Source organism: Acanthopagrus latus, chromosome 17 (assembly GCF_904848185.1).
Source record: "Acanthopagrus latus isolate v.2019 chromosome 17, fAcaLat1.1, whole genome shotgun sequence".
NCBI classification, from domain to species: domain Eukaryota; kingdom Metazoa; phylum Chordata; class Actinopteri; order Spariformes; family Sparidae; genus Acanthopagrus; species Acanthopagrus latus.
The window spans coordinates 13,007,537-13,031,603 of NC_051055.1; the positions used below are offsets into that span (position 1 = coordinate 13,007,537).

Sequence of the window (24,067 nt, forward strand, 5' to 3'; positions counted from 1 at the left end):
CAAGCACAGTAACACCAAGTTCAGCAAATCAGTTGCTAGTAGTTGGCACTGTGACAGGCCAAATCCTGTTGAAAAAGGAAATCAGCATCTTCATGCAGTATGGTGATGATTTCTATTTCCTGTTTTTTTTCCTCTTCCTATTTCAGCAGGACTACTCTGGTTTGCTGACTGTGGTAGTACAGATGAACTGAAGGACACTATCAGTTAAATAATTAATAATATGTGACAATTAATAATTTGTTCCCTAACCAAGTACTGACTGCATAATTGAACATACTTTTCAGAAGGTCGACATTTCTGTATTATAAATCCTTTTTTTTGATTGGCCTTATGCAATATTCTTATATTTTGAGAGACTCAATTTTGTAATAGGCCATAATTATCAAAATTAAAAGAAAAAATGGCTTGAAATATTATATTTTATGTGTAAGAATGTATGAAAGTTTCACTTTTCGAAGTAAATTATGGAAAACCTTTCCTTGATATATAAGTTTTTGAGATGCACCTGTATATGAGCATTTTTTTAAACTCGAATTGACCCACTAAAATAAAGCAACAGATTAATTCCTGATTTCCAGTAGACGCAGGTTTTTTTTCTGGTGTATCACACTTAATGTCGCAAATGTACAACATAAGTGGCCAGTGACAAAATTCATGATGATTACTTTGGCTGGTTTTTAGATTTTTAACTTCAGTCTCTCTCTCCATCTCAGGCTGAGTGATATTCAAGTGTTGCTTAAAAAGAAATGGATAAAAAACTATGTGCTGTCATCAAAAACTTGAACACACATTATACCATCCCATCATGCACTTATTGTAGAGTCATTCAGTAATAAATGCTGATTGCATTGTTTCCCACTGAAGACAGAAGAAGTTAGATGGTGGAAGTGTGTTTTTTGTCCAGTTTGCAATGAACATCCATCCAACACAGAAAAGATCACCACATCATCATCAGCACAAAGAAAAGATGCCCGTATGCTTAGTCTATGTTGAAAAAAGGACTGTTATCCAGTCAAGGGTGAAATCTTATCCAATCTGAAGTAATGTTAACCCAACTGTTACTGTTACTTTCACATTTTCGAGAGTGCTTGACTTTAAAATGGTGGACAATTGCATGTTAGGTTTGGCTCCTCTGCTTCATAAATGTGGCATGAAGGACAACATATCCTCTGCAAGCTGCAGAACTCACTGCGTTCTTGGGCTGCACACAAAGAGCAGAAGGCCATTAGATCACTACTCATCCATCCTCCCTACTCAGCCATCCCGCCATAATTCCTATACCTGTCTATATATTCACACATGCATGCATCTATTCATCTGCTCATCCATCAGTTGTGTGCATCTCAGCCATCATGTCTCACGTCCATGCATTCATATGGATATCTGACCACTTTCAGGTCCATCCATCCACAAGCTTTCACATGCCACCACTCTATAAATCCATCCATTTGTCCATATTGCTTCATTCATGCACACATCAGTATGGATGGTGGCTGGTGTGCAATCAGCTCTCTCTCCATCTCTGAAATGATAGGTCTCTCACTTTGTTCCTCTTTCAACAAATGGATATTACAGACCTTGGTGGGTTCCTCAGTCTAGCCAATCACCCACTTATCTACCACTCTTTCTTTTCCTCACATTCTCTTATGGTGCTCCTCTGCATCTTAGATGAAACAACAAAGCTCAGACTCCAATCTGTCCATCAGCGACTCAGCTATCATGGACCTCATCACACAATCTCTCTCCTCCCAGTCCTTTATTCTTCTGTTTTTCTCTCGCTCCCTGCCAAAAGCCTGTAATTATAGACTCCACTGCAAGACACGGGGGTGAGCATCTATCTGCCTTTCCCTAATCTCTTATTCATCTCAGACACACACATTCATCTCAGTGTGCGGTGGACTCACGCGGGGACTCATAGAAAATACATGGTCTTCAAATATGTATAGGCCAGCCACCAGTGTGTGGGTACACAAGTGCATATTCTTACATATGTGTGTATGCATGGGTATCCTAGTTACAGAGTGGATTGTGTACATTCGTGTTCATGTGTATGTTCAATCAGACCTGTTAACATCCTTTATAATTATAATAGTGAATACAGATAACACATAGCATACATCGGCAGACTGTACTGTGAGTGTGTTTTTGTGTGTAGCTTGCAGATTCTAGTGTGTTTCTAAGCGATTTGGTCACATATCTATTTGCACTGTGCTCCAGTGCCACTGTGCTGTCATTAGGGGGCTGACAGCACAGGTCATAAGGACTATGGATTAAAGATCATTAGCAGCATCACTTGTAATCACCTAATATAACAGTGTGTTGACTGCTGATATGATGTGGACAGCAAAGGCGGGCATTAATGAATGCTTGCAAATCCAGATCCAACTCTGTATTATAACATATACTGACCTGCCACTTGACCTTTACATCTGTCCCTAGATGTTGGCCTTGATTGGTTCTCTTACTGTCTGTGTGCCTACACTCTTCCTCTACTGCCATTACATTTCAAACCAGACCTTAGAAAGTAAACAATTCCTAGTGTCAATCCATTACACCACTGTCTTTACCTATATACACAGATAGCCATATGAATTTTGTACAACCCCCATAACCTCAAAGCGACCGCCTTTCTCAACCTCTAGATCTCTACATAAATTCTCTTTGAAGATGGAAATAATGACTTTATGTCCCCTTTCCTGTGAAAAAACCCTCCTGTGACATATTTCAAGTAAACCTTAGGACTGGCAACAATTAGAGTCAGGATATATCTGAACAAATGTACTTACAAAATGTCTGCAAAACAGTACGAGCGTGACATGTTGCATGTGTACTGTATATACAAAGAAAGGCTTGGGTGTGTTGCGTAAGAATGTTAAAAGAGTGCATGGGACAGTAAGTGTAGGGAAATAAATGCAAGTGTGTATGTTGGATGGGTTGCAGACTTTGCGAGGCAACTACTTTTACAAGGTCTCGTCCCCACTGCTGAACTTTTCATTGCTAAGTGACGTGTCACTTGGCTTGCTGTGAGACCGCTCTCTTTTCTTTCGTTTTATCTCATTCTCTGCAATCCATCTCAACCCCCCCCCTCTCCTTGCTTTCCTCTTCATCGGCGCCCCCCCCCCCCATGTCTCTGTCTGTTCAGTTCGTCCCCTCCCTTTCTGTCTGGCAGTTAAGGCTGATGGAGTGTGAAATTAGAAAGTGTATCATATTCTGCTCTGTGGCTCCATGTCCTGAGCTATAAGCTACAACTAGTCAGAGTGAAAAATAACATGCAGTGAAACTGATACATTAACATGGTGTTTGTGTGTGCCTGTGTGTGAGTGAGTGTGTGTTGGAGAGGAAGACAGAGGACAGTTAAGCCAGCCACAGCTTATCTTAAATTACTTATCACACGCCTGGTACACTTGTGCTTTTCCATAAACTGCAGAAGCGAACATGGATTAAAAATGTGGAGGGACACGGATACACACAACTTATTCATTTGCTGGCTGAACAGCCTGTTGTAAACAGGCAGTTCATATTCTGATTACAGTATTGTTTAAAGAACACAAAAATAAGAGCTTGAAGAGATGTAGAATTGCTCTCCTCATTACCTATAAGAGTCAAGAGAACACATTCACTACACAAGTACACCTGGTAGCCCGATATCCACATAGGCAACTGATTCAGAGATTCATCTTGACAAAATGACATAATATTCAAAGGTGACTCAGGCATAAGGCTTCATCAATGCACAGATGCAGAAAATCAATCTAAACTGACAACTAACTAAATGTGAATGAAATTACCACTAGCAACTCAAACAGCTTCCAAAGCAATCAAGCCCCTAAATCCCACTGTAGTCATACATTGTTGAAAATGCACAATCAGTATTTGTAAAGAAACTGTAAATGTGTCAAGGTTTTATTTGTATGTTTACCTGCATAAGTCCAGACACTTCTCCTCTCTGAAGTGGCGCAGCAATAGAGGGAGTGAACGGCTGACTGTCCTCTACTGGTCGGCCTTTCAGAAAGTGTTTGCCAGCCTCATAGATGTCCACCTCAATCATTTTCCCTTTGAACTCAGCCCTCTGAGGTACCAGCACCTGCAAATAAGGAGTGACACATCACAACTGATGTCACTGGAAATTTTAAGTCCCCAGGAGAACCACAATGAAGCATTATTCAACAATTAGAATTTCATTCACTGTAAACACAACTGTTGAATCACACTTACTCTGAACATTTCCATAACTTCAGCTTCAATAATGGATAATATCAGCACTGCTGTGTAACAGTAATGAGCTTAATGAGTCAGAGGGCACCAGTAATGTCATTTAATGACTGCATTTGAGTGACCAGTGAGATAAAAAGGAAATGCTGTCATTCACCAGGACAGAAAAATCTACATAACCATCATAACAAACCCTCTGCATATTTCTTCATATCTGTCAATTACATTCTCAATTAACTGCTGCTCAAACATGCTTGATGCCCCCCACATTGTTATTTAGCTATCTCCTGCCTGTTCACAAAAACACAGGGCTGAGTGTTTTCAGTTCCATTTATGGAAGCCCTCAAGGTCAAAAACTATGACAACAGCTGTGGGATAAACCAGAGGGATTTGCTGGTTTGTATTATTATTTTCCATGGCAACTATAAATCTCGGCTGATCACAGCAGGAAGAATGAGAAAACAAAGAGTTATAATTACGGCTTAGCATGAAATGGAATTTGTTCTTAATAACTTATCCCGGTAAATAAAGATCATATGCAAATGCTTTTCCTTTCAAAACAATTCTCAAACCAATCCCAAAGTTTAAACAGTGTGAGTCCTGATTCACTTATTTTCGTTGGCTGCTACTTTCAGTTTCCATCCCTCTGGTAAACAGTTAAAGAGTGATTGGTGTTGTGACTATTGATTGAATTTAACAGTAATCTGAAGAGCTTATGTAAATTATATTCCCAACCAAGCAATGGTCTTCTTTGTAAAAGTTATGAGATATATATGTGTGTGTGTGTGTGCGTGTGTGTCTGTAAAAAAGATGTCGTCCCCCATATATGAGCATTTGGCTTAGGATTTGAAAAGTGATGGTTTCCTTCCTGAAAAAACAGACTGGAACACGGCCATCTATCTGACATTGCACTGATAATTCCTTTAAGAAACAGTAATATCAGGGCTGCAACTAAGGACTATCTTCCATTATCGATTAATCTGCTGAATATTTTCCTAGTAAAAATGCAAATATAATTATACTTTGAATAATAGGGCTACTTATTGATCTTTTTGCTTCCCTTTTGCTTCATGGGCAGTTCAGAGGCTAGCATCAGCAACCGAACAGCGATCTTGGACCTGCTGGGGATTCAATGTCTTGCCCAAGTACACTTCAGCAGTGCTGCATGCTGACTCAGATCATCTGGTGGTCTGTCTAACCATTACATGACTCTGCGGGGCTAAGCTACTGACTGGGCAGAGAATAACATGTGAACTGGTGGAGGGAGTTACTGCTGTGATGGCAGGAGTAAGCCTGGCTCAGTGCTAATCTGTCAGTCTTTATCCAGCTGGTGGAATATGATAGGAGAAGGAGAACAGGCCAGACAGACACACAGCCAGCGCCACACCTGCCTAATCAACACACCTGCTGCTCGACACTCTGACCACTGTGAGGGTGTGCAGGTGTGTGTATGTGTGTGTGAGTAGCAAGCAAACCAGGCTGGGAGCAGAGAGGTAAAACAGCAGGACTGTGGGGGAGGAAGGTGAGGGTGTGTGTGTGTGTGTGTGTGTGTGTGTGTGTGTGTGTGTGTGTGTGTGTGTGTGTGTGTGTGTAGGTGAGGGTCATTCGAGGCCCATTACAGGGTGATTAAATGATGAAAGAGCTTGTCTGATTTCATTGGAAACCCTTCCTCCTACTTCCTCACTCAGCCACGAACAGGTACACATAGACACACAGACACAGACACAGACACACAGACTGGTGGGCTGGGTGCCCATTATACCCGTCAGGATAGATATCCATCTGATGGTGTAAAAAGTGAAACTAGGCCATTTGTTCATACTCACACCTCTTGCTACCTTATTCTCCACTCCACCCCCCCCCCTCCACCCCCCGTCCTTTTATTTGCTCCCACTACTTCTTTTCACTTCTTTCCTGACCCTCGACTGCCACATTTTTCTCACTCATGCACCCAATCCATCCCCTCAATGAACGGCTCAACATTTCTCTCTTCTCCTGTTTTATTCCTGTTTTTAATAAATGTTTATATCATAACCCCCAAAATACGTAGATACTCAGTTCTAAAAATATCATACACCAAAGAATTAAAGACAGGTGGTTCTGAATATAAAACCTGCTTGCCAGTCATAACTCTAATATGTATGCAACCTCAAGCCTATGTCTGTGTCTTTGATGTACTGTAGACATACGGTACGTTACACAGGATATGGGGACATGTCCCTAGGGGAAACAAATTCAGAACATATTGGTACATAGTGTTTCCATGTCAGAGGGTGATTTATGAAGAACATGCCAAAAACTAAGTGTCCAAAAATAAGGACACAGAAAAGATTAAACATCTCAACACAATTTACTCAGCAGTGAACTAACACACATGCCTGCATGTGCACGAACGCAAGAAGGAGCATGCACTTGTACAACACACAGGTGAACCGAGTGACACTTGTAACTTAGGTTTATAGCCTGCAGAAGGAGGTGCAAAGGAGGAGGAGAGGAGGGGAGGAGAGGAAAGTGGAAGGGAGGAAAAATTATTACCATCCCCTGCCCTGCCCGCTAATAAAAAGCATAACTTCAAACATGTTTCTGATGATGGTTAAAGCAGGAGGAAATTGATTTATTTGAAGATGTTTTAAAGTGAATTTTTCACAGGTTGAGAGAGGGTCTTTGAAGCCATGCGTGTGCATGTGTGAACAGATGTGCGTGTGTGTGAGTGAGTGTGTGTGTATGATAGAATGTTCATGTCTTTAGGGCTGACCTTAATGTTGGTACAGTAAAAAAAGCAAAAAGTACTGCTGCTATCAGCCGCCAAATGCTCTCATGACCACCGCAGGGTGTGTGTGTGTCGTATTTGTGAGCATGTGTGATATTATAGCTAACCTACTTTAGTCAATACAAGCTTAAGCTTCTGACACCTGCTCTGAGTACCCCTGTGACATTCAAAGCAAAGCTTCTGATCTGATTTACTAAGTGTGAAAATAAGGAAGGGTTGGATTAGCTGCACATATGGAAATATTTTCTTCAAATGCAGATTAATTTACAATGTTTTTTGATGGTAGATTGAGTGTGCAGGCCAACAAAACTATTTTAGGGATTCATTCAATATAAAAGTGTCAACAAACATCCAGCATGCTGAATCGTCCTATAAACAAGCCAGCTTGATTATAGGGTTAATCACAGTTTGAGAACATGTAACAAAAATACACTTATCTCTTAAGATAAATATGCAAAGTATATATAACAAAAACACTTCCAGTACTAACATATATTTTTTAGTACCATAAGTTTCTTTTTAGAGCAGTTTAAATGTACTTAAAGGGGCTCTGTGGAACTTCTGTGTTGTGTGCGAAGCTGGTCTTAGTTTATGTTAGCAGTTTTGAACTAATGTTAGCTGCTGTTGCCATTTGTTTGTGGAGTGAAAAGAGGCACTGAGACGGGGAACTCAAGAACCGAGGCCCGACCCGAGGCCTTCACAAAGAAATCCACAGTCCAGCAGCGTTAAATTAAACAAATCATCCACAGGCTTATACAAGGCAACTGAGAGGGACGGGGAATTTTTCACATCATGTTACAATTTGTTCACATATGGCCAGTAAAAAGTGTTTAATACATACAAACTACTAGAAATTGTTACACAGAGCCCCTTTAATACATTTCAGTATAGTTCAAAATGCTGTTGTTGGCTGTGAATGTAGTATTAACCAATACAGTGTGAGGATGAGAGCAACATATGGCCTATGAAATTAGCATCTGTGTCCCTAATAATGCATTGTAACAGTTAGCTTACCTGTTCATAGAACTTGTTGTGAGCCACATAGTACTGGGCATCAAATGACTCTTCTGTCACCAACACATTTTGCCGCTCACCTACCTACACAGAGAGTGAGAGGGAAAAATCACAAAACTGTAATTATTCAGACATTAAATACAAGTTCATACAAGTTCATGAACCAATGCCTGAATTTCATGAGGCATTTGGGCAAATGTCTCATGAAAATGAGTCACAAATACTCATAATCAGATGTGGTCGTCTGTGCATGACCTCAGCCATACGCTGACCATAACCTAAGAGAAACAACAGGATTTATACCCCTACAAATCATTACAGACCCTCTTACTCCATCTCTTCTCCACTTTCATTTCTATGTCTGCATATCTTTCAGTCAGACAGACTTTGATACATTTGTCTTTTACAGTGATGTGCTTTTAAGTTAAACAAGGTGCATATTCCATTGAAAACAACTGATAGAGTGCTAGCAGCTAAAACAATAAACATGCTGTAAAATAACCGACTGTTACCCCTCTTACACCTACATTTCTCACCTGCCTCTCCTCCCATTCCATAGATGGGAATATTATTAGAAATAAGGGTCAACTGTATTAACCAAGCTCACAGAATCACACCATTTTGTCTGCTAATTTAATGGCATGTGGAATCATTTCATTGCATCCATTCATCTGCTGACACACATCTATTGATCTAGTTTAACCACATAAAAACACTCGTAAAATACTTAGTGAGCATTGGCTATAAGTTTATCACCTTTGTCACACAGAGTTATACTGTATATATTCAACACAAGCAAGCTGCATCGCTCATACAATATAATCCTATTCATCAAGATCCCAATTCATCAAAGTTTTGGGCTTTCATGTTTGCTGCTACTCCAGTTCAGCATTTTAATTACAATCTCAAGGTTCCTGAGCCACTTCAGTGTTAGCACTTTGGCTGAGAGGAGAGTAAGTACTATTAAACTCAGCTCCCTACAAAAAAAAAAAATGAATAAAAGAAAAAAAAAAAAAAAGTAACACACAAGGCTAAACAGGATACAATCCAAAAGCTTTGAAGAAAATCTATTCAGGACATCAGGAAATCAAGTACCACAACAAGGCCTCCCAATAAAGACATCTTGTATGGGACATAATGACAGAAAATGTTCATAGATAGATATATGAGAATCTCAATCTACTATTTAACTGTGCTTCATTTGGATCCACAATTAATTGATATGTGGATGGACACTTTGTTGACTTTGACAGCATAGGTGAAGGTTAAGATTCCCAGCCAACAATTCAAGAAACATTGCTGCAAAGATAAACTTAGCAACACATTTTAGAAAATGTTGTGTCCTGTTGGCTCAGTGAGCAGTATTTGCATTTTAACTCTGTCTGTGCTGTAAAACTGTGCTGACTTATCATTCCTTAGTAATGTATCAGAGCCTTAGAAGTCGTGGCTCTGACACATTGCTCAGGGTGTTTCTGTTTTTGCAGACACCCATCTTCTGTGCTCTTTTCTTCCCTTCTTCCTGTCCTTATCCTTTAGCTTCCATCCCTCTCTCCTTTCTCTGGGCATTTTCTTTGTTGTTCACATCTTCCCTTCATTGCAGGTCCCCTCATTCCTTTTCTCCTTTTTTTTCTTTTACTGATTTTTATTGCGTGTGTGTGTACACATGTGTGTTCCAGCACAGACAGCACCTGCACAGGCATGCTGACAGACTTAAAAAGAGACCAAATAAATCACTGTTTCCTGCAAACAGAGCAATTTTCAGAAAAAGAGGATGAAAAAATATCCTTTGAACATTATTACTGGATGGCGAACATTTGATTTGGGCCGTTTGTTTGCCCCTTTAGACTGAAAACAGATGTCTCTGTTGTGTGCACATGAAAAAAATTCACAGTATTGTGAATATATATCAAAAGGATTTGTCTAATAAAAACACTTAAAATCTAAAGAGCCCATTTATTAACATTTGATCAGTTGTTTATCATCATTAACCACTGACTAATAAATGTAATTTTACCTATGTACTATGATTTAAATTAAATCACTTTGATGAAAATAAAACAATAACTTACATATTCTCAAATCCAATACAACAGCAATCATGCAGCAATATGGGAATAGGGTGATCAGCCTGTCATTTCTTTAGCTCTGTGGATGATAGACATTCACCTTACCATAGCATCCTTGAGGCTTTCATTTAATTGTTAGCCTTACAACATTGACCAGAGGTGAGATGTACCAAGGAACTGAAAGCTAGATGTGTATATTGTGAATCTATTTGAATTTGTATGAATCCGGACCCAAATAACCAGCGAGGAGCAATGATGTGGTTTTGAGATAAATACTATGTTGATTAAACCGTGTATAAGAAGATGATCATTCATGAACACACCCCAGCATAGACAATGACACATTGGATGTATTCCTCCAGTAAAATAAAAATTGACAAGGTGCACTAACCTCCGTGCACCACATCATGAGCTGTGTGTACCGTATTTGTATGCAGTATATATTTGGGTCTTTGTGTAAGTGACTTATGGTCTTTCCTTGCATATCTGCATGCGTGAGAGTCTGCATTTAGATTTGTATTTACTCCATCTGTTGAAAAACGTCACAGAATACCAAACAAGGCATCCATGTCTTTGCACAGTGAGATGTGTATTTACCTCTCCATCCCGAGAATAACATCCCATGATACACAGCAGATCCACTACAGATTTGTGGGATCATGAGTTTAATTGATAATTAATCCACATCATAACACGGATAATGAGAGAAATGTGGCTTTGAATTGTAATCAACATTTTCATCTGCGTCACAATTAAAGGAGCAATTCACTTGAACATCATCCAAAATCTCCCGTTGCATCTGTGGCCTTTTGTCTTTTCTTTTCATTTTTTTTTGACCTACCATGCAACTGGATTGTGTTTCCAACCAGACTGAAAGCAGCCAGACTGATAAATGGAGTGCACTGTTTGTGTTAAATGAAAAAAACAAAAACAAATAAAGACTGGAAATGGACTTATTACACTTCCGGTATTCCCCCCCCCCACACACACACACACTCACTCAGCCTTCTGTAATAGATTTTTGTTTTGATGCCTGCTAAACAATCATTGCAGGGAGTGATTTAACGGGGGCTAAAGAGAGATGCTCTGATCTTTTGGAGTTTCTCTTTGAATAAGTAGCTTGAAAGAAGAAGAGAAATCTCCCCTGTTGGTTAGGGTATTTTGTTCTAACCTCAAAGTCAAATCCAAAGTAAAAGAGACGCAAACTTTTCAGTATTTGCCACAAAGACTGAGGGGATTAAGGGTGGCTTTGGTTAAATGTTTGTAGGGACAAATGTGAAATTAACATAGATCAAAGTTATACAAATTAACTGTTTGGAATGAGGCCTGAATAGATGAACAGCATGAGAATGAATATGGAGCTATGTAGATATATAGGATGAGAGGATGAACAGATGAAGTGAGGAAAGTTCAAAGAACAAGTACATTTAAAAAGAAGATATGAAAGCAAATAACAAATGGGGTACATTTTGAGAAAAATAAAAAACTCAATCATATCCTGAAATTCCAGAACTGCCTAGTTTACAAGTCTCCATAAATTGCTCTGGGTCAATCATTTCATATTCACACACTTGCACAATCAGTCTCATCTTTTGCAAAGTCCAGCCACCATAAGTAACCACAGCTACATTTCTCTGTTGATAAACAGTTTTCTGCCCAACAATTTCAGTCTCTCAGAGGTGTAGGTACTTTAGCAGCCAGTAGACTGACTCACCATCTGTTTTGGTTGCACTCAATATTAAAGAGTCGTGTTAACCACTGCCACAGAGGTCACAGTGTGATTCAACTGGCTCCAGCAATCCATAATGACAAATTAGTAATGATGTTTGAATTATTGGTGACCACTTGAAAGTTTGATAAAAATCAAAATGCCTGCGACTCACTTCATGAGGTCTGGTTGATATCAAGTGTTTGAAATGTTGATTACACAAGAGTAAACTAAATATAACAAAGAAGAGGAAATACTGCAATTAATGGCTTCAAGCTTTGAAGAGTGAACAACACTCTGAGAAACAATAGGTTATAAAATGTTCACTAGTAACAGAAAGCAAACAGTGGAAAAAAGGAAGTTTGTGAGTCGTTCAGCTTTGCCCAGACCCAGACACAAACATTCCAGCCAGTTAGACTGTGTGGACTTCAGATTCATTAATTACTATTCGAAAAAACACATGGCATCTTATCCCAACACCTTAGATAGTGCAGTGGGTGTGTGCAGGGATTTGAGGGTTTGATAGAGATGGAGAGAGCGAATCGAACAAATCCTGGTGGTTCTTTGTGGTAATCCAGCTAAAATCCATCTACCCAAGTGAAACCTAAAGCAAGCATGTACATCTGTATGTATGTATTGTGTATGCGCAAATTTGGACCAAAACAAACAAACAAACAAACAAACAAACAAACAAACAAAAACTCTAAGACCCACTAACATCTCGGACTGTCTTCAATGAGAAGAGGTACAATCAGCATTGAGTTCTGTGCCAAAAGACTCTGTAGTAGTCATTCTTTTGTCAGCATTGAGTAGAATTCACTGGTAGAACAACAAATTATCAGCAGTTAGGATTACTATGGAACCTAGTGGAGACACCAACATTTATTTAGACATGTACTGTCAAAAACCTTGAAAGCACAACATCTTGTCTCAGTATTACTCCTTGATTTTCAAAAAGATAAAACCTTTACAGAGCAACTACCATGAAGTCAAAAGTTAAGGGAAAACATATTTCTTTACAGTTTCCTACTTGCTTCCTACCTGCAAAGCACTCAGTGAATAGCAATGAATCAATGACCCAGCTATAGTCTGTGTAAAATTGTAAAAACAGAGAACAGCTGCTGAATAGAGCAGAATTCTGACTCTTTTGGACAACTGAGACGGCTTGACAATAAAGTTTGTGTGCAGATGACCTAGTGTAGATTAATGACAAATAAAGAGGTAATGCAGAATGATAGGGTTACAGAGGAATATGAATAAGGTACAAGATGTGCATTAGCTTTAAGTAAGCTTTGTTCCTGTTTTGTTAGGAAATGTGTGTGCGCATGCATATCTGTGAGAGAGAGAGATAGAGATAGCAAAAGAGATAGAGATAGAGAGTAAAAGAAAGAGGGGGATGAAGAAGAGGGAATCAGAAGTAAAAAGGTGTTGGGTAAGTCAGACGAATTTCTAACTTTATTAGCATAATAAAAGCCCCCCCGACACACACACACATACACACACAGAAAAACAAAACAACATGAAAACAGACACAAATCCACACCTACTGACAAAGATCCTGACAAACAATTATACCGGGCATCTCTCTAGGCTAGTTTAATGACAATTACTCTGATATAGATCCCTGAGTATACACCGGGCTGAAAGCTCAGGAGCTCTATATTTGTGTGTGTGTGTGTGTGTGTGTGTCCTGAGGCAATACACCAGACCTCTAATGCTTTCTTGGCTCTCATAGACACCCCCGCCCTCCCTCTCCCTCTGAAAAGGGCTGGTGAAATGTAGAGGTGTTTGCCAGAACAGAGCGCGGTGCACCTGCATCAAATCTACAACCCCCCTCCAGGCCCTCTGTAATCTTCCAAAAGCTTGCCAGACTACGTCACACATGCACACACACACGCACGCACGCACGTACGCAGAGTAAAATAAGGATGCACTGCTGTTTCTTGAGAAAAAAAGGTAAGATGTTAAACAGGAGAAGTGCAAGTGATAGAGCTGGAAAGTACACAAAAGACATACAGTACAAGAAGTGAGAAAAATATGATCAGCGCAAACAACTTTTAGTGTTAGCAATGTGAAATCCTGGCGACACTACAAGACTGCCTTTCAGAGAATGAAGTATGAAAAAGGAAGAATGCACTGCGTTTGGATGTCATTAATGCTGAGGTCACAGAATTTCCCCGGTCAAACAAGGACTTCCAACAAGTTTCACAGAGAGTGGAAGAAAGAATGGTAAACTTGCGAAGAAGCAGTAGAGCAGTGATGGGGAACTACAAAATTAGAGACTGTTTACACTGGTTGTTTTTGGGAGAGGTTAGGTTCAGTTATAGCTAATAATCAAATGCATTTTTCTCCAGTGTGTTATCTATCAGTGTGAATTTATAGGTTATTTTTCTTCATTGATAAGTTAAAAAGTATGGAGGTCAGAATTTCACACAGATTCAAGGTGCTGGAGTAAACAGCCAAAGCAACCGGTGTCTGTATGAGGATAGACAGAGCACAATGCTGGTAACAGCAAAAATATATAACTTTAGATATTTATTCATAGTAATGTTGATACATTACAGGCTAGGTTTGACACAAAATACTGAAAAAGAAAGAGAACAGAGAAGACAGAGAACACATTTAGAGTGAAAGAGAAGAGCTGAAGCACAGGATGATGAGTTGTTAAAAGAAACCGATTTATGTTTTTGCACCACCAAACTGAAGATCATGATGTTATGTGACAATGTGCTCTGTGCACAGATGCTGCATCTACAAACACAAAACATACTGTATTTTGGCACAGTTATAGAAAAAAAAAGCACGCACCATCAAACGTGTCCACACTTGATTGCCTCATCAATTTCAGCCACCCAACAGAAAAGACAGTCAAGAGTGCCACCAGGGTGACAGATTTAGTTTGTCAGAGGAGACAGATAGATGTCTTCCTCCCTCACACACCCATACACACACAAACACATACACACAGGCCTGTGACACTATCCCGTAGGCTGTTTAGTGTCTCAGATGCTGGAATGAATCACATCAAAATGGAGACATGGCAGAAAACACAGAATGAAAGGCTCGGAAACATGAGTTACTAAAATACATGATATCACACACCCACACACACACAAACACACTGAGAGGCACAATTCCACAAACACAAAGAACACATATGCTTGGTCATATGCTAAATAATGCCCATAAACAAAACTTTGAAAGTATTTAAGCAGAATGAATAAAGTTGAAAGCAAAAATATCAACAGGACAAAATTTTAATATTGTTAATAGATAGACCCTGACTGAAATATTGCCCCATATATATCTACATGGCTGCATATATAAACAAACAAAAAGGGTTTCTGTATGTATGTTTGTATGTATGTATGTCAACATTTATTAAAGAAGATCATAGATCTCAGTTCCTGACAGACCATGTAACTAATGCTCCCTGGCCTAAACCAGTTCTTCTTCTGTTAAGCACAGATCATATATTTCTTTCCTATGCTGAGGTGGTCATAACTGATACCATATCTCACGTATCCACAGTGATTGGAAATTGTAAAAACATTCCACACTAATTTATTCGTCCACCGAGGGGCTTGTTTGACAGAATATGTTGTATATGTGTGTGTGTGTGTGTGTGTGTGTGTGTGTGTGTGTGTGGTGGGTGTGGAAGACCAAGCCCTTAGCATCACAGCGCCTATCTGTCTGAAATTGTGTGTGTTGGCAACTGCAGCATCAATCAGACCTCAGCTGTGATTGTCAGCCTGATTGTCCGTTATGTCCCTGTGGGCCTGGAGGCCTTGGTGTGTGTAATTCATTCGTGTATGTGCTTGTATGTGAGAGCGGGAGAGACCGAAAGAGGATGGGAGAGTAACAAAGCGTATGTGTAATGCACACATCTATACATCCACATTAATCTATAATTGCAGCTGAAACTAATGCCTTGGCAATAGCAGTATGATTATGATTATCACTGGAGGCCAAACCTGAAGACACAACAAATCACACATGCATAGGAAGGCCTATCTGCGAACCTGGCTGATTGCTGTTCAAGGCTAGCCCTCCAGTCGTCCTATTAGAATGAGAGAAATGCATGTATGTGTTTTGATAAGGGAGAAAAAAACATGAGCTACAAGGCCATCCTGGTGGCTCTGTGGGATTAGGCGAGGATCATGTGCTCCTAATGCCTGATTGGCTTAAAAGGCGACTCATGACCTCTGATGCGTGTTCTATCTCAGTCTCTTTGCTTCCTTTTTCCTGACTTTTAGCGAATGTGCAAATCCAAATAAAAAAGCTGATAAAAGTGATTGAAAATTTGGTTGCAAACTGATAACACCAAGAAAATTGTGTGTGCTGCCAAGAGAAAAAGAGAAGCAGCAATCTGTCTAACAGGCCACAAACCGCCTTTCAAAGCATAAAACAAGTTACATTTTCACATAAATGTAAAAATGGAAGTGGATGAATCCAATGTATATTGAAGGCAGATTGTATTAGTTTAAGCCACTTGTACTGAAAGAGGTCATATCATGCTAATTTTCAGGTTCATACTTGTATTTGGGCATCCTGGTTGAACAGGTTTATATACTTTAATCAAAAACAAAAAAATTCTCATCACCGTTTTACACACTGTGTCTTGAACACTACATTTTAGTTACGAGTGAGACATCTCGACTCATCTCATCTTTGATGAGAACTGCATATCCTAATTACTTTAACAATGTATCAGAGTAGAGTGGGTCATACAATGCAAGTCGTAGTATGATTGAAAATAACTGAGCTGGTAACCATGGCTGTGGTACAGCTGCATTTATCTCAAAATATATAAAAATATGTATATCTATATGAAACCCGTTATATAGTGACACATACAAATTACAGAAGTAAAGGCTCGGCTCAAAACCAGGCATTTCAGTCAGTGCAGGGGCAGAGTTTTGTGTGGTAGAGAGTAGACTTTTTCACTTTGCAAACCTTTTACATGCACACAAACTCAACAAGATAAAGGAAAGGCAAAAACCTCAAAAGCAAAATATGAACTCTTTAATAAACTGGCACCCATGTGTTCATGTCTATCATGTAAAATTGTCAACACGGTCTAGTTAAGTGCTTCCTTGCCTGTAAGGACGTCTTCACACCTAGTTAGTTTGCTCTGGTCTGAATCCGGGACCAACTTGTTACAATGTTGCATGTTGCCTCGAGTTTGGTTTCTGTTCACACAGCAGCATTTAGAAGTGGACCAAAATGTGTGATGCGTGAGGATATGCAGCAATTCAGCTGAATTTAGCACTGAGCAGACAGGAAGTCAAGCACCAAAACAACAATATGATATCCGATTACTTTTTAAAATAAAATACTCTGTGTTGACACCAGCACACAAATCTCAAAAAGAGACAAGCACAAGCTCTTCTGCTAATCCTTCGGTCGGGAACACTTCCTGTTGTTGTTTTTATGACGCATATCGCTGCAGTCATGAGTGATCATGTGATTATCGCAGGAACTCCTTGGCCAGCTGTCTATCGTACTGTGCCGTGGTAAACACAACCAGTTGGGATTGTCGGACGGCAGAGCAAAAACCATATCGGAGCCGTAATGCAGTGGACACGTATCCATTGGAAATTCGGGGTTAAGCACTGATGCATGATGGATCATGTTCTCACCACAAACGAACTGCACCAGAGTTTGTTTGGAACCGTACTGAGACCACCTCTTCAGCGAGGTCTCGATCCGGTTGTTTTGGTCCTCACCCAAGTGCGATTGATGTGTTCACACCTCCCCAAACGAACTGCACCAAGAGGGTAAACGCTCCAGGGTTCGATTCAACCGAACTAAACAAGGCAGGTGTGAAAACACCCTAAGATGCACTATTATTCTCAAAAAAAATACAGTAAGTGGTTTTCTAAACAGGTTGACATTTGTTTATGGCATTTTCTTTCACATCACTGAAGAATTCCCCTCAGCTGAGCAAGAAATAAAATGAGTTCAGTGCATGTCAACCAATGTCAAGGAAGCCCTTAATAACTATCATTGTGTGTGTACCACATAGTAGGTTTTGTCCACAATTATGATGTACTTCTCCATTTTCTCTCTTGTGAATACAGAACACTGACAGAGGGTTGAAGTGTTCTGTGCTATAGTGTGTTTGCTCCTGGACACTCAACATTTTGATTCTCTTCATGGGCTAACGATTCTGTGTCAGTGTGTGCTTGTGTATGGGTGTGTTCAAGGCTCAGCAGGCTTGTGTCCTCTTCATCTGTCCCACTGATGGTACATTCTGAAGTGGCGCAGTGATGGGCTGTCAAGTACTCTGCTGTTTCTGTCTCCGACTCACTCAGGTACCCAAGGACAAGAAAACAACAGATGAACCAAGGGCATATAGAATGGAGAAAAAAACATGAGGATCTGATTTTCTTTATGTGTTTAAATTCTTTTTGTACTCTCATTATAACCTTTTTTTTTCCTTTTATACTTTTACTTTATTAGACAGTAACCACAGGTGAGTGGCTGCAATGTCTATAGTCAGAAAGAAGGCAGACAAGAGAAAGTTGTTGTAATCTACAATGTTTTGTAATAATGTGAATGTGAGGTAAACATAAATTGCTTTCAGAGAACATGTAAAAACTAACCTTAAATGTCTGAATAATATGGTACCAAGTTTTGATTTTCAACTTAGAATTTGATTGATTTGGTTTGAATATGAACAGTGAACATTAGTCAATGACTACTATTTAGTGATCCGACACTTCATTTCTGCTAAGAATAACAAAAGCAGATTCAGACTTGTTCTTGTAGCAGGAAAAACGTCATGACAATAAAAAAGAAACATAAAGAAGTAAATGTGTATTTATTACAGGGAAATCTGTTTGGAAACTAGTATAATTCTGCCGAGCCCCCAATGAGAAATGGTGACATTGTGTTTGGTCCGGCTTTACAGAGCAAAAACAGGAGACAGAATGAGAAATTGCTGACAGGAGATCTCGATGTAAGGACAGGGATACCAATAAAATGTTAACTTCTTGTAGGGAGAAGTGGGCAGAGACATAAATAGTAGAGTTAACTCTGCAAAGCCTTGGGCCATTACTGGTATAGACACAGTACAGCATGGAAAGCACACTGGGTTGGAAAGCACTGACAGTACAGATGATATGTATATGTAAAAGGTCACACAGCAAGGGAAACACAGAATATAGTTCCCTATAGGGCAACGGAAAGCTCCAGATGACAAAAATACTGTGTGCTGAAGGGCAAGTCACCCAAATGGCTTTCTGGCCATTCAGGCAAGTTCAGCAAGAAGAGTAAGGGACAGGGATGGACAGCTAGGACCATTGCTCCATTCAACTTCATGTCTCAACCATCTCCTACGATCCCTCTGAGCAAATCCAATCATAGACATAGTACACTATTTCTTTACCACATTCGACCAGTTTCATTTGGTCCCCTTTTTTCTCTTGTGTTCTATTTTTCCTCTCTGCTGTCAATCACTTTGGATCAACTTTCTTACCCTATATTCTATATTATATATATATATATATATATATATATATATATATATATATATATATATATATATATATATATATATATATATATATATATATATATATATATATATATATATATATATATATATATATGTGTGTGTATGTATGTATGTATGTCTGTGTGTGTGTGTGTGTGAGTGTGTGTGCTCTTTAGGTTATGTAGGAAATGCATTGTGGAGGTTTCAGAATGGATACAATATATCACTGATGTGTTTATGTGAGTGATATAGACTGTGAGTGGACATAATATATAGCAGACATGAATGTGTGTTTATTTCCACAGGGTCAGAAGGCGTTGACAAAACCAACACTGATGTGTGGTGCCTGTATGTTGGTATGTTTGAGTATAGCAAGAGGTGAAGGCTGTGGTATGACTGTTTATGTGAGTTAAAGAGACAGAGAGTGTTACAGGACAGCATTAAAACATATATGCACATAATAACCCATGTACAGAAAATGGATTGCAATAACGCATAACCAAATTGGAAAATTATTACATTTGTTAAAATATCCCACTATTCCGAGGTTGAGAGTAGATTAATACTTTATGGATTTTTAGTGGCCTCAGGCTCAACAAGAGCTGACACAATCCCATGCTGATGTATGCATCCTTACTGGCCAATGAATGTATGAAGTGCCAACTATGGCACAATATGCATGCAGGATGTTCATGTGTATGTGTGTATGTATCAGAGGGACAGCAGAGGGGTCTGGGCATTGAGAAAAAATAACCATATTATGTCTCCTAATGGTCTAATCCACATAGAGAGTAAGACATGAGAGGCTATAAGGATCAAAAAGAGCCAAGATGCACACATGCAGAGCCACTTGGCAGATTTTCACTTCATAAACTTGCTTAAACATGCTCAGAAAAGACACTTGTGATTTATTTTTTTCTTAACATCATCTGGCAGTCTGCCTTAATGTTTCATTTATGTTTAGCATAAACAGATTGAAAAGATTTGAGAAGGCTTACATTATTTGAATTACATTTAATCAATCCACTGTATATACTGTATATGTGATAGGTTGGGGAAAAAAAAACAAAAACATGACATCTCAGGCAAAAGTAAGGAATCTCAATTGAGTACAGCTCAATGGGGATATTTGTAATAATTTCTTTTACTCCCAATATCAAGCAGAAGTCCAAATCTAACGCAATCTGTACATCATTTTGGCTTGCATCTAAGTCTACCAATTCAAACACAAAATCTCCATCAATCCTCAGAGTGATACAGGAATACCTTGATAGCCAATCAACCAGCAGAAAGCAATCAACTGTATTATTCTCTGAATCAGCTTATCCATCTTTCCCTACATAGACATAAAACATGGGAGGGAGAATCATTTAATTTTCCAACCAGTCAAAGACAAAATCTAAAGACATGGGTTAAAATCCTCATCAGTAAAAGTCAGATTGGCTTCAGCAAGACGTAATCTGAATGAGCAAATGGCTCACAAAGGGGGCAATATTAGCACTTCAATGGTGTTGATTGATTTATGGAGGTGATCAGGTTGAATTGATTCTGAGAGCAAATGCACATACATACACACTCAGACATAATAAACATTAATTAACGGGAGCAGGTAGTAATGAGACACAGCTTTAAGAGGCTAGCCTGCTAGGGCACAGCTGTGCCATTCAAACCAACAGTCATCAGAAGCAGACAGATATACAAAAAGCACAATCCCTCGGCATTCAAGAGTGAAAACATGTAAAGCACATGTAGCTTAAACACAGGATACACTCACAACAGCAATCGTGTTTACTGCTCCTATCTAACCACTTCCAACAAGTATGCTTAGTATGTTGCAATATGTGTCTTTTAATGCTTATAGCAAAAGCGTTACTATGAGCTCAGTCTTTTAATGGACACTGGGATGTGTGGTTGAATAGCAGTTGAAAATAACTTAAGAGACTTGCGTATGTAGTGATACTTTTTGAAAGAATCAACATGCTGCAGTATTTATGACCAAGACACAAACATATGAATGACATATGGAACATATGACAAAAAGGCAGTCGATGAATGAGAGTGAATTTTCAGCACAGACACAAGGCCCACCGAATGCAGGTGGCGGCTAGCAGGCCAAACTAGCTCTGACTGTGGGCTAATGGCACAAATGCAAATGAGAGGCCGATCTAAATGGCTTCAACTTCATTTGAATATGCATTATACACCAGCTTTTGTGTGCGTACACAATTATGAATGTGACTCTGCATGTGCTCATAAATGTGTGTCTCTGTTCTGGCTGACTTGATGTGCACTTCCCTCCTGGATATATGTGTTTTCAAGCTGTTTTGGCATATAGTAAATATCTACTGTTTAATTAAACAAGGACACAGGGACCAATATGCAGGGCCTATAAGTGTGCTGTTTCAAATCTGCCGTTTAAATACTGTGAATGAGCTTTTCCAATGGCAAGTAAAGAGAGAGTGCTTCATAGAGGGTGTGTCTTTTCTGAGTGTGTGCATGAAGGCAAATGTATTTGTGAGTAACAGAAAAAGTGGTTACTTCAGTGTGTGTCTCTTGTTACTGTGTGTTTGTGTTGCAGCAGATGCCAGGCCCTTGGGTGGCATATGGCTGAGTGGCAGGGCTATCAAACGGCCAGTTTTGTGTGTGCGTGTGTGTGTGTGCCCATGTGTGTGACAAGCCACCCGGCTGGGGCCTGAGCAGGATTTGAACGTTCATCCAAAATTAGACCCTCTATATTCATCACCTCTGACAAAAACACAGACACATACGCACACAAGCACCTCTATGTTTGGCAAGCAGGCTTGGCTAATTTGTACAGAGCAGACGCTTGGAGCTACTATACTCAATAACACAAATCCTGCACACACTTTACAGGTGTACAAAAACGTATAATAAACAAACAAACAAAAAAAAGCATTATTTAGCATAGACACAATCAATACACTGACAAATTCTTACAAATTATTTGTAAAAACAAAAAACACAAAATCATACTAGTGTTTCTGTAGGTAGAGATAGCAGGATTTAGCTAGAAGTCACATCTATTTCTCTATTTTCTGATACACTGAAAGGCTATTTTGCGATACTACCATTCTGAACATATGCTGCAAATTGTCTGGGGAAAACATGTCCATCCATCAAGAGGGAAAGAGTTTCTGTTCTGGCCTGCCTTTGAAGGATGGCCAAATTAAAGTAGCATAGAATCTACATTGAGATCACTTCAGTTGCATGGAAAGTGAACGTTAAATATGGATTCTTTTCACATAAATGTAAAATGTAAAATATTATCTGATGTTTAGAATGGTTATAAATGTGTCCTAAAGACATGAACTGTTAATTTATGTCATTTTGTCTTTTTTTGCAAAAGGCTGCCAATATTTGTAAAACAGCTTCACTTAATTTCATCCAACTTGGAACAAATTATTGATAACATATGTGCTCATGGGCTCAGTACCATTTATAAATAAAAAACCTATAAAACACCTTGAACAGCAGTGCACACATTTAATGTATTCATGATTGGTGACTCTTTACATTACACAAGTATTTTTTATCAATCATATCAAAAGGCTGAGCTCTAACGGTAAACAGCACCCAACTGAATTTGTGCAAAGCTGTAGCTGCCCTTTGTGGCTGTCGTGGTTGACACTGCGGTAGTGGGGATGGTTATTACTCAGACTCCAGCTGCATTTTTGGTTGAATCTAAATAGCTATGGATATGGCTATGGTACCTGTACTGTGACTACTCTTAACTGCTCCAGTTATCATCAGCGAAGAGCACTGTTAAGCCACAATATATGACCTGAGTTCAACAATACAGTCGTTTCAATAAAATGCTTAGCTAGTCAATTCAGTGCACACATATCTCCTGCCTGTATTAAATGTTATTATAAACTAATTTGCCACAGCCATAATCATAAAAAGCAACTGCAGTCACAATCAGAGCAACAGCAAGGCTAAAGCTCTGTCATCCCATGGCTGTAGTCATAATCACAGCCTGTCTCAATCAGCCTCGGCAGCAGTTGCTGAGAGAGCTGGGTTAGGTTGCTCTGCCAGTAAACTGTAATGACACAGACTTGAATCTGAGCCAGCCACAGCTGAGGGTATCGTTACTCCAAAATACACTAATGTAACATTAATTATGTAATAATACTTTTCAGCCTATTCCTGTCTGGATCAAAGGACATTTAAAGATAATGCAAGGTACTGAAAAAATCATAGCAAAATGTAAAAGAATTTCAGGAGGAAAAATCCTCTGTGACCTTTCAGGGGCTTCATAGTCAGAGAGACACCAGGACATGAGGAATGGTGAATATCATCGCTGGGCAAGCTATATTCAAGCAGTTGTTAGCCAGACATGCAGAGAAAGTTAACGCGTAAAACTATACATTTCTCTCCAAAACATGTATGGAACCCTGTGTGCATGACTGTATTTACTGCATATATAGCTTAAACAATATCAGTGACCTTTGAATGCCTCGAGAGGCTGTCATTGTGACCTTGTTTGTCTGAACAAATACATGTTAGCCTCTACTCGCATCTGTTAATAAACACTGGATAAAAACATATCACTGTGCATATTCGCCCGTGGTGAACTTGATATATAAACAAGCCCACTGTATGTACCCAATAAAAGCCTAGGGCAGTTTTGCCAACTCCATATACTTGTCTGCTAATGGGCACACACTGTCATGCTCTAATGTCAACAGGCACTTACCCATAAACAGGTCAGTGCAAGTGAAAATGACTCCATGCTACATTAGATTAATTAACCAGCCAATGTCCTCTCCAAGTCC

At 39.3% G+C, this 24,067-nt stretch overlaps 1 protein-coding gene across 4 annotated transcripts in view; it reads right to left on the reverse strand.

Annotated features, from left to right (window-relative positions):
- The window catches only part of cdkal1 (CDK5 regulatory subunit associated protein 1-like 1), a 225,970-nt gene that overhangs the window by 12,004 nt on the left and 189,899 nt on the right, over positions 1-24,067 (reverse strand). For all 4 annotated transcript variants that reach the window (XM_037074091.1, XM_037074092.1, XM_037074093.1 and 1 more), the window contains exons 13-14: positions 7,997-8,080; positions 3,920-4,084 (exon numbers count right to left, since the gene is read on the reverse strand). In XM_037074091.1, coding sequence (XP_036929986.1) covers positions 3,920-4,084; positions 7,997-8,080 — 249 coding nt within the window. The remainder of the gene's footprint in view (positions 1-3,919; positions 4,085-7,996; positions 8,081-24,067) is intronic.